Raw genomic sequence first — 14,822 nt, forward strand, 5'->3', positions numbered from 1 at the left:
CTAGAATTGACATGTGATTACATTTTCACGCAATTTGGGTGCATAGATCCTGAGAAATCAGTACCCAGAACAACCACCTCTGGCCGTAATAACGGCCTTGATACGCCTGGGCATTGAGTCAAACAGAGCTATACTAGAACTGACATGTGATTACATTTTCACGCAATTTCGGTGCATAGATCCTGAGAGATCGGTACCCAGAACAACCACCTCTGGCCGTAATAACGGCCTTGATACGCTTGGGCATTGAGTCAAACAGAGCTTGGATGGCGTGTACAGGTACAGCTGCCCATGTAGCTTCAACACGATAACACAGTTCACCAAGAGTAGTGACTGGCGTATTGTAACGAGCCAGTTGCTCGGCCACCATTGACCAGACGTTCTCAATTGGTGAGAGATCTGGAGAATGTGGTGGCCAGGGCTGCAGTCGAACATTTTCTGTATTCAGAAAGGCCCATACAGGACCTGCAGCATGCGGTCTTGCATTATCCTGCTGAAATTTAGGGATTCGCGGGGATCGAATGAAGGGTCGTAACACATCTTAAATGTAACGTCCACTTTTCAAAGGGCCGTCAATGCGAACAAGAGTTGACCGAGACGTGTAACCAATGGCATCCCATACCATCATGCCGAGTGATACTCCAGTATGGCGATGACGATTACACGCTTCCAATGTGCGTTCACCGCGATGTCGCCAAACACGGATGCGACCATCATGATGCTGTAAACAGAACCTGGATTCATCCGAAAAAATTACGTTTTGCCGTTGGTGACCCAAGTTCGTCGTTCAGTACACCATCGCAGGTGCTCCTGTCTGTGATGCAGCGTCAAGGGCAACTGCAGCCATGGTCTCCGAGCTGATTGTCCATGCTGCTGCAAACGCCATCGAACTGTTCGTGCAGATGGTTGTTGTCTTGCAAACGTCCCCATCTGTAGACTCATGGATCGGGATGTGGCTGCACGATCCGTTACATCCATGCGGATATGATGCCTGTCATCTCGACTGCTAGTGATACGAGGCCGTTGGGATCCAGCACGGCGTTCCGTATTACCCTCCTGAACCCACCGATTCCATATACTGCTAACAGTCATTGGATCTCGACCAACGCGAGCAGAATGTCGCGATACGATAAACCGCAATCGCGATAGGCTACAATCTGACCTTTATCAAAGTCGGAAACGTGATGGTACGCATTTCCCCGCCTTACACGAGGCATCACAACAACGTTTCACCAGCAACGCCGATCAACTGCTGTTTGTGTATGAGAAATCGGTTGGAAACTTTCCTCACGTCAGCACGTTGTAGGTGTCTCCACAGGCGCCAACCTTGTGTGAATGCTCTAAAAAGCCAATCATTTGCATATCACAGCATCTTCTTCCTGTCGGTTAAATTTCTCGTCTGTAGCACGTCATCTTCGTGGTGTAGCAATTTCAATGGCCAGTAGTGTAGGTTCGACGGGTATTGTGGAAACAAAAGAGAGCAACCAGGAGACAGTTTGGACAGTTTCGCCGGCCGAAGTGGTCGTGCGGTTAAAGGCGCTGCAGTCTGGAACCGCAAGACCGCTACGGTCGCTGGTTCGAATCCTGCCTCGGGCATGGATGTTTGTGATGTCCTTAGGTTAGTTAGGTTTAACTAGTTCTAAGTTCTAGGGGACTAATGACCTCAGCAGTTGAGTCCTATAGTGCTCAGAGCCATTTGAACCATTTCTTTTGGACGGTTTCATTTGAACAAAGGAGTGTCGATTTATCGAGTGTACCAAAACGCACAGGACTGTTTCAAGTTTTATAAAGTTTTTCCAAAGGACGTAACAACAGGTTCGATTTATCGTGAAAATCGAATTAGCGAAGTTCGTATGAGCAGGAGTCACTCCAGGACCTTGTATCGTTTCTACTATGCTTACAGCCCAATGTGAGCCTGCGTTATCCGCGATGTACCGGAACAGCGGTAGAGGGCGCGTCCTCTGGTTCTCCGTTCTGCCGCTGACTAAAAACGCGTCCTTGGGCATCGGGCACAGCCGTTAGCAGCAGAAGCGCGGATGCGGAGCGGTGAGCCGTGGCGTTCACCTGCGGGGAATGCGGCCGTTGCGCCGGCCTTGGCGAGGGTCGAACTCCTGGGTCGGTGACCGAGCCTCGTGCTAATGGCGCGAGGCGAAGCGAGAGCAGTTGATGGTCGACTCTGCAGCTGCTGCCTGCCCCAGCAGCGCATGGTTATCTCAAGAAGCGAACTGCAATATATGCGCAGTAAACCACTGCCAAGAAACAGCGAACCTCCCCAGACAACATGTTGGTCACCCCATTAAGGGGGGTAGGACGTCTAACGGGCCATCTTGGAGTACGCCACAGGACATTTTAGTTTCCACTGTCTATACTTTCATAAAACTTTGTCAGCATGACCAGGAAGGATTCAGGACTCACAATCATAGAAGTGGAAGTTCAAAAAAATTACAATAGAATTTTTTTTACATTTGGAAGTTCATCATTTTTTCACTTCTATTGGCTCCGTTTGTTGCTATAGGTACACGTTTCTTCATAAGTAAGAGAGTTTCTTCGATGAATTTTGCACAGCATACAAGCCATACTTGCAGGTGTATGAAACCCTAGAAATTATTTAATTTATGAAAAAATGAATGTGCTGTTACATTTTAAACTTCATGCTTAGAAAAAACTCAAATTTTATAGTTAATTATCTCCATTTTTACCACAGTTTTTAATAGTTTTGGAAAATTCTCGAGTTTCATACACCTGTAAGTATGGTTTGCATGCTGTACAAAATTCATCGAAGAATGTCCCTTACTTATGAAGAAAAGTGTACCTATAGCAACAAATGCAGCCAATGGTAAGTGAACAAAAGGTGAAATACAAATAAAAATTTTCTTATATTTTTGAACTTCCACCACTATAAGGGTAAATCCTGAATCCTTTCTGATTATTCTGACAAAGTTTTATCAATTTATTTTTAAAAGTATAGACAGTGGAAATTGAAAATTCCTGTGGTGTCTCTCCTGCTCCAAGTCATCCCGTTTGACGTCCTACCCGCCTTAAAGAGTCCATTATTCGCTTGCTAACATTGTAAATAGTACAGCACTGGTGCCATGCTGTATGAGAAGCTATACTGCTGAGGCAAGTCATAGTGCTGTGGCTGTGTCAGTCGGTTGAATGGATTCAGCGCAGTAACGTGGGTCGGTATGACGGTGAGACAGAGGAGCAAAAATGAGACTACAATATTATGTAAAGGACAGTTGCTACTCAGCATTATGGCGGATATGCTGAGTCGCAGAAAGACACAACAACAAAAATTGCCACAAAATGAGCTTTCGGCCAACAAAACCTTTGTCGAAAAAGACAACAGACAGACATACAGACAGACAAAACACACACACACACACACACACACACGCACATACATACACACATGCGCGCACGCGTACGCAAACGCAACGCTTCAGCTGACAAAGACTGTGGTCGTGTGTGGTGGTGTGCGTTTGAGTGTGTGTGTATGTGTGTGTGTGTCTGTGTGTGTCGTCTTTTTCCGACAAAAGCTTTGTTGTGCCCATCTGCGACTCAGCGTTTCCGCTATATGGTGAGTAGCAACTACCCTTTTCATAATACTGTTATATTCGTTCCCGCATTTTCCATCGTTTGATTAATAATTCTTGACATTATAAGAAGCGGCGAAAGCGATCTTAATGTAATTTGTTGAATTTTAAAAAATTCAAAAATCTTTTAATTTTTAGATGTGGATTGCAGAGTTCCTAGATAACGGAACGCAGCATGTCATGCTCAGTGGAGAGAAGTCTTCTGAAGTAAGAGTGATTTCAGGTGTGCCGCGGGGTAGTCTCGTAGGACCGCTGCTATTCACAATGTATACAGGGTGTTACAAAAAGGTACGGCCAAACTTTCAGGAAACATTCCTCACACACAAATAAAGAAAAGATGTTATGTGGACATGTATCCGGAAACGCTTAATTTCCATGTTAGAACTCATTTTCGTTTCGTCCATCTACGCTCAATGGAGCACGTTATCATGATTTCATACGGGATACTCTACCTGTGCTGCTAGAACATGTGCCTTTACAAGTACGGCAAAGCATGTGGTTCATGCACGATGGAGCTCCTGCACATTTCAGTCGAAGTGCTCGTACGCTTCTCAACAACAGATTCGGTGAGCGATGGATTGGTAGAGCCGGACCAATTCCATGGCCTCCACGCTCTCCTGACCTCAACCCTCTCGACTTTCATTTATGGGGGCATTTGAAAGCTCTTGTCTACGCAACCCCGGTACCAAATGTAGAGACTCTTCGTGCTCGTATTGTGGACGGCTGTGATACAGTACGCCATTCTCCAGGGCTGCATCAGCGCATCAGGAATTCCACGCGACGGAGGGTGGATGCATGTATCCTCGCTAACGGAGGACATTTTGAACATTTCCTGTAACAAAGTGTTTGAAGTCACGCTGGTACGTCCTGTTGCTGTGTGTTTCCTTTCCATGATCAATGTGATTTGAAGAGAAGTAATAAAATGAGCTCTAACGTGGAAAGCAAGCGTTTCCTGACACATGTCCACATAACATATTTTCTTTCTTTGTGTGTGAGGAATATTTCCTGAAAGTTTGGCCGTACCTTTTTGTAACACCCTGTATAAATGACCTTGTGGATAACATCGGAAGTTCACTGAGGCGTTTTGCGGATATTGCTGTAGTATATCGGGAGGGCCGCCCATTGTGGCCGAGCGGTTCTAGGCACTTCAGTATGGAACCGCGCGACCGCTACGGTCGCACGTTCTAAGCCTGCCTCGGGCATGCATGTGTGTGATGTCCTTAGGTTTAAGTAGTTCTAAGTTGTAGGGGACTGATGACCTCAGATGATAAGTCTCATAGTGCTCAGAGCCATTTGAACCATATATCGAGAAGTTGTAACAATGCAAAATTGTACTGAAATGCAGAATGATCTGCAACGAATTGACACATGGTGCAGGGAATGACAATTGTATCTCAATGTTGACAAGTGTAATGTGCTGCGAATACATAGAAAGAAAGATCCTTTATCATTTAGCTACAATATAGCATATCAGCAACTGGAAGCAGTTAATTCCATAAACTGTCTGGGAGTATGCATTACGAGTGATTTAAAATGGAATGACCAGATAAAACTAATCGTCGGTAAAGCAGATGCCGGACTGATAGTCATTGGAAGAATGTTAAAGAAATGCAGTCCGAAAACAAAGGAAGTAAGTTACTGTACACATGTTCGCCCACTGCTTGAATACTGCTCACCGGTGTGGGATCCGTACCAGATAGGGTTGATAGAAGAGATGGAGATGATCCAACGGAGAGCAGCTTGCTTCGTTACTGGATCATTTAGTAATCACGAAAGCGTTACGGAGATGATAGATAAACTCCAGTGGAAGACTCTGCAGGAGAGTCGCTCAGTAGCTCGGTACGGGCTTTTGTTGAAGTTTCGAGAACATACCTTCACCGAGGAGTCAAGCAGTATATTGCTCCGTCCTACGTATATCTCGTGAAGAGACCATGAGGATAAAATCAGAGGGATTAGAGCCCACACAGAGGCATACCGACAATCTTTCTTTCCACGAACAATACGAGACTGGAATAGAAGGGAGAACCGATAGAGGTACTCAAGGTACCCTCCGCCACACACCTTCAGGTGGGCTGCGGAGTATGGATGTAGATGTAGATGTAGATGGTTTTACACAAGACGATGCCTAGCTACTTTTGGTTGTAAGCAACAACCATTTTCTGGTCTGTAAACGAGCGAAATACAGAAAGTCGCCTTACAACCTCTTTAAAAAGTAATATTCAAAATAGCAATGTTCGAAGAAATTCCAAAACACAAAAGTGAAACCTACTAATCTGGTTAAATGGCAGAACATAAGAACGTAAGTAAAAAGCGTATATATGCAGGTTGATCTAAAATTACGTGCACACTATTTCAGAGAAAGCATTTACTCAGAGTTTTCGTTACGCAGAGTCTCAACGTGACCACCACCACGATTAACGCTCTCAAACTAACGTTCAACTGTAGAATATAGTGCCAGAAAACACACAGTTTTGTGGAAATGTTGGATATCACGCCTCTTATTCTATCCTTGACTTCTTTGAGGTCTCTCACTTTTGTATTACACACGCGATCCTTTGTCATACTCCATAAGCGAAAGTCATAGGTTGTGAGATCCGGAGATTGGAGAGGCCATAACAATCATCTGTCGTGACCAATCCAACACTTTGGGAACGTCTGATCAAGACAAGAACGAACGGAAAGAGCTAAAAGGGGCGGTGTACCATCATGTTGGAAATAGTCTTGGAGGAGGAGCTCATGGCGAAGCAAAACCGAGGTTTTCATCTTTAACTACCCTTCTCGTCTAAGATGTTGGTGCATGTTATCGATGGCAAACTCTTCCAGCATTTGCAAGTAGTCACGTGCATTCACCTATGGGACTGTAAAGAAAAATCGGCCAAGTACAACGGTAGGGGTCACGGCACAGCACACATTTACCTTCGGCGATGTACGTTCATGATCACTAACGATGAACGGTACGTGTATTTTAAATGCCGCAGAAAATTGTGTTATGACGATTGTTATTACCACTGGTATGAAAGGTAGCTTCGTGAGTGACAATAATTCGTCTAACAATGCCTTGCTGCATCGCATTGTCCGCTGTGGAATCCCTCTTTCCAGACTGCAACGTCTCGTCGATTCTGATGGACTCCGTAGCGTGGCCTCCTGCACTTAACCAATGTATGCTTCACTTCTTCCAGCTTCTTGTCGACCCACATTTCAGTAATAACTGGCTGCTGCTGACCCAGCTGCTACAAACTTCTGGTAAATGCGAAAAATTCCTAAATGAGTTGGTGGCCGTCTATCTGGAAATCGTTCCACAAACGTTAATCGCAGTTCTGCTGCCGACTGCACAGCTTCCATAATTTTGCAATCACTCTTCTCTGCTCCATTGTAAGTCTGTCAGCCTCGGATTTTAACAATTTGGAATAAAAATGTTGGTATAAATTTGACTCGCCCCATTTTACAGTCGGCTATACAATGTTACAACAACAACAACAAAATTTGAGCTTTCGGTATAACATACCATGCTCATACTAAACAAAAGAATGAACGCAAGTTGGATGTCCCAATGTGCCAGTAACAATCACCATGCGGTGACTTGCATTTCTGTGGAACGCAACGACAAAGTTGAGCCTGGCTGTACACTGTAGGAATACACGAGAACAAGCAAATATTCTAACAATTTTTTTACATGCAAGTAAAATTAAAAATTTTAAAATGAATGGGGGGAACAAAGCTAGAAACCTATCTCTCATCGTGAAAATGTCAACGTGTCACCTACGGAACTAATATACGATGGAACTGTTATCTGTAAATGAATACAAAGATTCCACTGTTGCTCTGAAAATTTAAGAGCATATCATCCTCATATAAGATGCAGACCTGAGAAACTGGTTGTACAACGAAAAATCACATCAAGCATTAACTCGCAAATTTTATGGAAGGAAAGTTCAGTGAGAAAACTTTTATGCACTAGTGCAAATACTGAAAATGTTTCTACGTACACCTTTGTGTCGTTAATATTACTTTGTAAAGAGGTTGTCTACAGATATGTAGATGGCTCTTATTTGCAACTAATTTTAATTTTCTTATGTAAATTCGATCCAGTCATTAAAAAGAGTTTTTTCAAATCAAATTTTAACAGGAGCTAACATGTTTGGAAGTGTTCAGGGCCACACCGTGAATGAATTTGCCCGATATGTTGGTGAATCAACTCAGACTGTCCAAAGCTTCTACTCGGAATGGGGTACCGCTCTCAGAAATGTAACGCGGTAGAAGATTAATAGTCGTAAAAAGTACTTAACAGACAGGGACCAGAGGAATTGTCAGTAAAACCCTCTCTGGAACCAGACAGGAACTGGTGCTGTCAGAGAACCCAGCACATGTCTATGTGAATCAGCTCCAGAGCGAACATTGCAAATGGAACGCAATGCAATGGACATTCGCCGGCCACTGTGGCCGAGCGGTTCTAGGCGCTTCAGTCCGGAACCGCCCTGCTGCTACGGTCGCAGGTTCGAATCCTGCCTCGGGCACAGATGTGTGTGATGTCATTAGGTTAGTTAGGTTTAGGTAGTTGTAAGTCTAGGGGACTGTTGACCTCAGATGATAAGTACCATAGTGCTTAGAGCTATTTGAACCATTTTGAGCAATGGACATTCGCAGTCGGATATCTCGCGAAAGGCTATTGCTCACAGTGATACATATAAGTGCACGGTTTCAGTGGGCTCAACAACTCAACAACTCGTCAGTTGCTGATTGGATGCGTTCATTGGATCCAGCAAGTCATGATTTTGCATCTGTTCAAACGTTGCAACGCGTGCAGTCCAGCGACGTACCAGTAATACGTTTACCCCACAATGTCTGAAGCTTTCTTTTCATGTGCGTCAGCAAACTAATAAAGAAACATCACACAAACGACAATGAAAGATTTTTTGATGGTTCACTAAGCCATAATTGGAGGTCTACGTAAGTGGGCGTCAAGTCTCACTTTTCGTGAGACCGTGCTTGTCCTTGCTTCGTATATTCTCTCCCCCCCCCCCCCTTCTTCATTAAAAACATTTTTTCAGCAATGCATTTATTTTATTTGAAATAGTAAACTGTATGTGCCAATGCACACAGGAATAGCATTATTAATATTAATATTCTTGAGATATATGATTTCTATTACAGGTTTTTGCTAATACTCTAAAACAACTTCATAAATACAAGAAAATGTTAGTCATATAATAATTTCTGGCAAGTAATAATTTACTACTCTCAGTAAATAATTCTTTACGGTGCGTTTTATCATAAGCTTCAAAACAATTATTTTTCACAATTCATGAATACCTTCCACATTTGACCGACATGCCCCTATCTTGAAACTTCGGACAGGTTTCCTTTATTTTGAGGTATTTATTGATTCGACAAATTTTGGAAGTTGGCCAACCTAACTTCTGTAAATGGCTGCAGCACAGCTTTTCTTGGCCTTTTTTTCACATTTTCTTCATCATCTACATCGTCACTGTCAGAGGAATTCAATGTAGAAGGATATCCTAGCTAATGGTGCGACACCTTAACGCTCTTAATGTATACAAGGCAGTTTCTTCAAGCTCAGTAGGACAATCTTCAGTCAAAAACGAGAATTCGCTATCTTCCTAATCAGATAATTCCATATTGCTATCATTGAAAAGAGCTTCTAATTGCTCATCAGTTAATATTTTATGCATTTTTGTTGAGTGTAAAAGAAACAGTTATTTCAGTATTCCATTACCGAAGACCAAATTCAAATTATTAAAAATGCATTGTGACCTGCGGTCCACATATGAGGGTCTTCGAAAATGGGTTATTTCATGGCAACGAACAAAATGAATAGAAATCTGAACTAATTCTCAATATCTAGAAAAGTCAGCGTACGTTAGGAAAAAATTTAGATTGTCGGTCTAATATTTAGGCACAGTAATTACTTACATACTTTTTCGATTTGTACAAGTAACCATCGTCTGCACACGAAAAGCTGTAAACTAACTTTCCAAGGTTCTCCGCTTTGGTTTTAAAACTAAAAACTGGATGTCGATACTCTCTAACCATCGGTCTATAAGCGTAAAAGTACATCTGTATACAGAGGCAAGAAAAAGAGCAAAATTCCACGGATATGGACTGAGAGAGCGAAGAAGTTAGGCCAGAGGTGGTTCTATGATTTTTGTGGGTGCTTTTCGAACCATGACTTGGACTCATTAATTCAGGTTACCGCACTCATGAACCACAATTTTTATATTTGCATTATCGTTGTCGAAGTGTTGCTCCTCTCTTCTATATCGTCATGATGCTGTAGGCACGCTTGTCCTCTAAGACGAGAACAGCCGTCTTTAGTGGGCTGCAGGCATACGCTCCTTGTTTGACAAACAGTCATCCAGTCACGCGTCGACTGGTTCACTAGCTCACCCGATCGGAATCCCATTGGAGCAGCTGGTGAAAAGTAGTAATCAACAAACCCAACATTTTGTGGCTGTACGGAATCCAATCATCAATGTGTGGCTTTAGCGGAATATGGTAAACCGAGAGAAATTTGTCAACTCCGCTTCGCCGAATTTAGACCGTTATCATAGCTAGCCAGTGTGTTACTCAGTACTTGAGTAATGTCTCCGGAAGGTGGTTAATTTTTCGTTCGATGTGTTCATCGATGGATCTTAGAAATGTTATGGTTCTTCCTTTCTTTCCTTCTTTCGCTGGCGCCTTGTCCCGCAGTTTCGCAGGATTGGCACGGTTAGTCTGCGAGTCGTGTAACTGAGGCGGAACGTGGGGACCAGCCCGGTATTCACCTAGCGGGATGTGGAAAACCGCCTAAAAACAACATCCAGGCTGGCCAACGCACCGGCTGACGTCGGTAATCCACCGGGCGGGTTCTATTCGGGGCCAGCGCGCCTACCCGAGTCGTAGCATAGCAAGCGAGCACGTATGTCAAACAAACAAAGCGACAGCGCCGTAGTGGAGTCCGATAGGTGCTGAAACACCACTCTATGGCTGCCAGTGCCGTTATATTAACGGCAGCTTACAACTTAATGAATGGCGGAAGTGGAAAATCTGTTCATTCTTTACTAACAAAGAGAGAGGAGATCATAGTGCGACACTGGAAGCTTCTCATTCGCTTGGAAGCTGCTTTACATTATGAGTACCCAACCATCTAAACCGTATTTGCTGTCAATACCTGTCCACTTCCTTTAGCTCTAGCTCTGGTGTCCCAGGGACGATCTACGATGTTTATTCCTGTAGCCTCTGTCGCCCACATGAAATATATAGCCAGATAGCAACATGTTATCGAGGCAGGCTGATGGTGCAGAACGTGTTACTTTAATGTCCAAGTAACAGGTACGCAGCATTTAATGCGACTGGAGTCGATACTCATTTATATTTTTTGATTTCCTTCAGTGTGGGTGGAGTGCTGAGGAGAAGGACCGTTCTTCAGTCAAAATTGTTTTGACTATTACAATGATGTTAAAATATGGAATAAAATTATTGCTTTAAATCTGTACATGGAAGAAACGTTTAACATTTTCAATATGTTAATGTGTTAAAAAAAAGACTAAGAAGACTGGTAATTTGTACACTAGTTAAAATCTTGTAGTGAAAATGATATGAATCCTGGTCTGAAATTGTGTTTTTGATCATGTATGGAAAAATAACAAGTTTATGATATAGGTGAAAAGACGATTCTGTAATGGGGCAATAAAAAAACCGTAAGGGGCATCTCAAAGTGATTTGAAGGGACGTTGTAGATTATAACTGCTAAGAAAAGTATAAGTTCGGACATACTAAATGGTTTTAAAATGGAAGTTATCTGATGTTTCGGTTGAAGAGAATGGGCAATCATCCAGGACCATTACAGATGTGATATGGGTGTAATGGCGCAGCTGGGTACCTAGGTTAGAGACGCAGGATATACGAGTCGTGTTTTTTAAGTAAGTACCGCTTTGAAATTAAAAAAAGATGTGCTAAGATATCGCAATAATTTTCTTTTTACATGAAAGCCTGTACCTTAATCTACGCACTGACGCCATTACAGTCTGATTCTTCCTTGTTTACGTTGTGTACTGACTGTTTAAGATGCCTCCGATACTCCCCTGAGTTCCGCCGACTGTGAAGTATGGGGCTGTTATAAGATTTCTTAGTGCTAAAGGCCTAAAAGCGATCATATTCATAATGAGATCTGTGCAGTTTACGGAGAAAACATTACTGTTGATGGAATGGTAAGAAAGTGGGTGAGAGCATTTAAAGATGGCCGCACAAATGTGCGTGATGAACAACGGAGTGGGCGCCCTTCGGTCGTTAATGAATGTTTGGTGCAGGAAGTGGACAATAAGGTGAGAGAAAACAGACGCTTTACGATTTCCTCCTTGCGGGATGACTTTCCTAATGTTTCTCGTAGTGTTTTGAATGGCTTTGTGACCGAGCACTTGAATTACCGAAAATTGTGCGCACGTGGGGTTGATGAATGTGCATGATTTCCTAAGCCAAATTGTTACGGGCGATGACATATGGGTGACCTACGCCACACTAGAATCAAAGCAACAGTCCATAGAAGTTGAGCAAGGGCATCGTTTTGCTGCAAGACAGCCGGCCGGAGTGGCCAAGAAGGTTCTAGGCGCTACAGTCTGGAACCACTCGGCCGCTACGGTCGCAGGTTCGAATCCTGCCTCGGGCATGGATGTGTGTGATGTCCTTAGGATAGTTAGGTTTAAGTAGTTCTAAGTTCTAGGGGACTGATGACCTCAGAAGTTAAGTCCCATAGTGCTCAGAGCCATTTGCTGCAAGACAATGCCCGTCCGCATGTGGCAAATCAGACCAAAGATCTCATCAGATCTTTTCGATGGGAAACTCTAGATCATCCTCCGTACACCCCTGATCCTGCGCCCAGTGACTACCATCTGTTCCTGCACTTGAAGAAACACCTGGGCGATCAGCGTCTTCAGGACGATAACGAAGTCAAAACAGTGATGGTGCAGTGATTAACAAGTTAGGCGGCAGACTTCTATGAGGACGGTATTCAAAAACTGGTACGACAGTGTGACAAGTGCGTCAGTATTGATGGAAATTATGTAGAAAAGTAAAAAGTGGTTCAAATGGCTCTCAACACTATGGGACTTAACATCTGTGGTCATCAGTCCCCTTGAACTTAGAACTACTTAAACCGAACTAACCTAAGGACATCACACACATCCATGTCCGAGGCAGGATTCGAACCTGCGACCGTAGCGATCACGCGGTTCCAGACTGAAGCGCCTAGAACCGCACGGCCACACCGGCCGGCTGTAGAAAAGTAGATTAAGTTACCGGCTTTCATGTAAAAATAAAATTATTTGGTTATCTTAGCACGTCTTTTTTTAATTTCAAAACGGTACTTATTTAACAAACACGCTTCGCATAATGCTGGAATTGGATTCTATAGTTCACATGCTGGGTTCGGAAGCATTCTGTACGGAGGACGTGTCCCGCTGGGTGCTTTGGCATAGGGTGCGAATCGAGGAAGACAATCGAGTTCAGAATGCAAGGCCGACTGCATGTCTCTCGAGAATTTCAAGGAACTGGAAAATTTTGGAGGGGGAAACGTCTAGCCAACACTGACGTAGGGTATGATGGGACAGATGAGGAATTAAGAAAAAAATGGTTCAAATGGCTCTGAGCACTATGGGACTCAACTGCTGAGGTCATTAGTCCCCTAGACCTTAGAACTAGTTAAACCTAACTAACCTAAGGACATCACAAACATCCATGCCCGAGGCAGGATTCGAACCTGCGACCGTATCGGTCTTGCGGTTCCAGACTGCAGCGCCTTTAACCGCACTGCCACTTCGGCCGGCCGAGGAATTAAGAGTTGAGGATGACAGAAGGATGTAGGCACCAGGTGTTAGTAATTGTAGTACTTTTTGTGCTTTATGGTACATGGTGAGGAAGTATGAATCAACAAAAAAATGGTTCAAATGGCTCTGAGGACTATGGGACTTAACTTCTGAGGTCATCAGTCCCCTAGAACTTAAAACTACTTAAACCTAACTAACCTAAGGACATCACACACATCCATGCCCGAGGCAGGATTCGAACCTGCGACCGTAGCGGTCGCGCTGTTCCAGACTGTAGCGCATAGAACAGCTCGGCCACCCCGGCCGGCCTATGAATTAACAGTTTAGTTCTAACTACTTTACTGTGCAAGTTAAGGGAGTGGTATGGCTGGAGATGGAAAGATGGAATTCGGGACAATGGAATCGTCGAGTGTTGCGGCCAAAGATGGCGGCTTTTCTTTTCTTCTCTATAGCTGTTACACAACTCAAACAGGAGAGTCAGGTGAACTTGGAAAGATGCATTTGCCAAGTGCGAGGATGTGCAGAAGTCGAAACTGTTAATGGGTACATTTTTTATATGTGTACATACAGTTTTTCGATGAAAGCACTGCCAGATATATATTTATTGTATTCTTTTAAGAAGTGCCACATCTTGTTCGATGAAGACGACAGAACAGTGTTGACAATGTGACGTGTTTGTTGTAGCGATGGTTACTGTTGGCGCTGGTGGCTGTGGCGGCGGTGGGGGCCCGACCCGCGGAGGACGCTGCTGAAGAGCCGGAGCCTTCCACAAGGACCGCCAGAGCGCAGTACGGCAGCCTCAAGTAAGCGCTCCCTCAAGCGGACGATGGACGAACTAACTGTACTAACCCACGGCCGGTGACGGTTAGTCTGGGGGCGGTAGGCTGCCAATACTTGTTGGAATTATACGCTGCTAGTCGACTACTCCCGGTACAGTATGATCTGAGATAGTAGAATATAAATTGCTTGAACTGATGCTTCCAGGAGTACAGGAGGTAACAGTGTAACCCACGTGTATTAACTTACTGGATCGATGATTGCAGAACCACACGTACCATAAATCTCGATGTGATTACGTAGGCTTTCCAGGCGTAATAAGTCTTGAAAGTCTCTTCAGGTTTTGCTGCCGGATCCTAAAATCAACTTGACTCGACGTTTCGGCGATCCAACTGGTCGCCATCTTCAGGAAAATGCTTCCTCTGCTGATGAGTCCCGCTGAGAACTGACGCCAGGTAGCAAATCGACGTCCTATATAGGCCACCGTTCAGTACACGGCGCATGCGCCGCCTATCACGGTTTCTGGCTTCCAAAACAGGGAGGTGGCGCCGTCCTTAGTGAAACACTGCTGGCAACGATATATCGCAATCAAGGCCGCACCGAAGAACGTTCAGTTTTGGTGCGAGGTAAC

General features: G+C 44.0%; 1 protein-coding gene across 1 annotated transcript in view; it reads left to right on the top strand.

Moving 5' to 3' along the window:
• Positions 1 to 14,822, top strand: part of LOC126202959 (translation initiation factor IF-2-like) — a 138,068-nt gene that overhangs the window by 27,177 nt on the left and 96,069 nt on the right. Inside the window, exon 2 of the mRNA XM_049937079.1 lies at positions 14,099 to 14,217. Within this exon, the coding sequence (XP_049793036.1) occupies positions 14,099 to 14,217 (119 nt within the window). The remainder of the gene's footprint in view (positions 1 to 14,098; positions 14,218 to 14,822) is intronic.

This window comes from Schistocerca nitens, chromosome 9 (genome assembly GCF_023898315.1).
Source record: "Schistocerca nitens isolate TAMUIC-IGC-003100 chromosome 9, iqSchNite1.1, whole genome shotgun sequence".
Taxonomy (NCBI): domain Eukaryota; kingdom Metazoa; phylum Arthropoda; class Insecta; order Orthoptera; family Acrididae; genus Schistocerca; species Schistocerca nitens.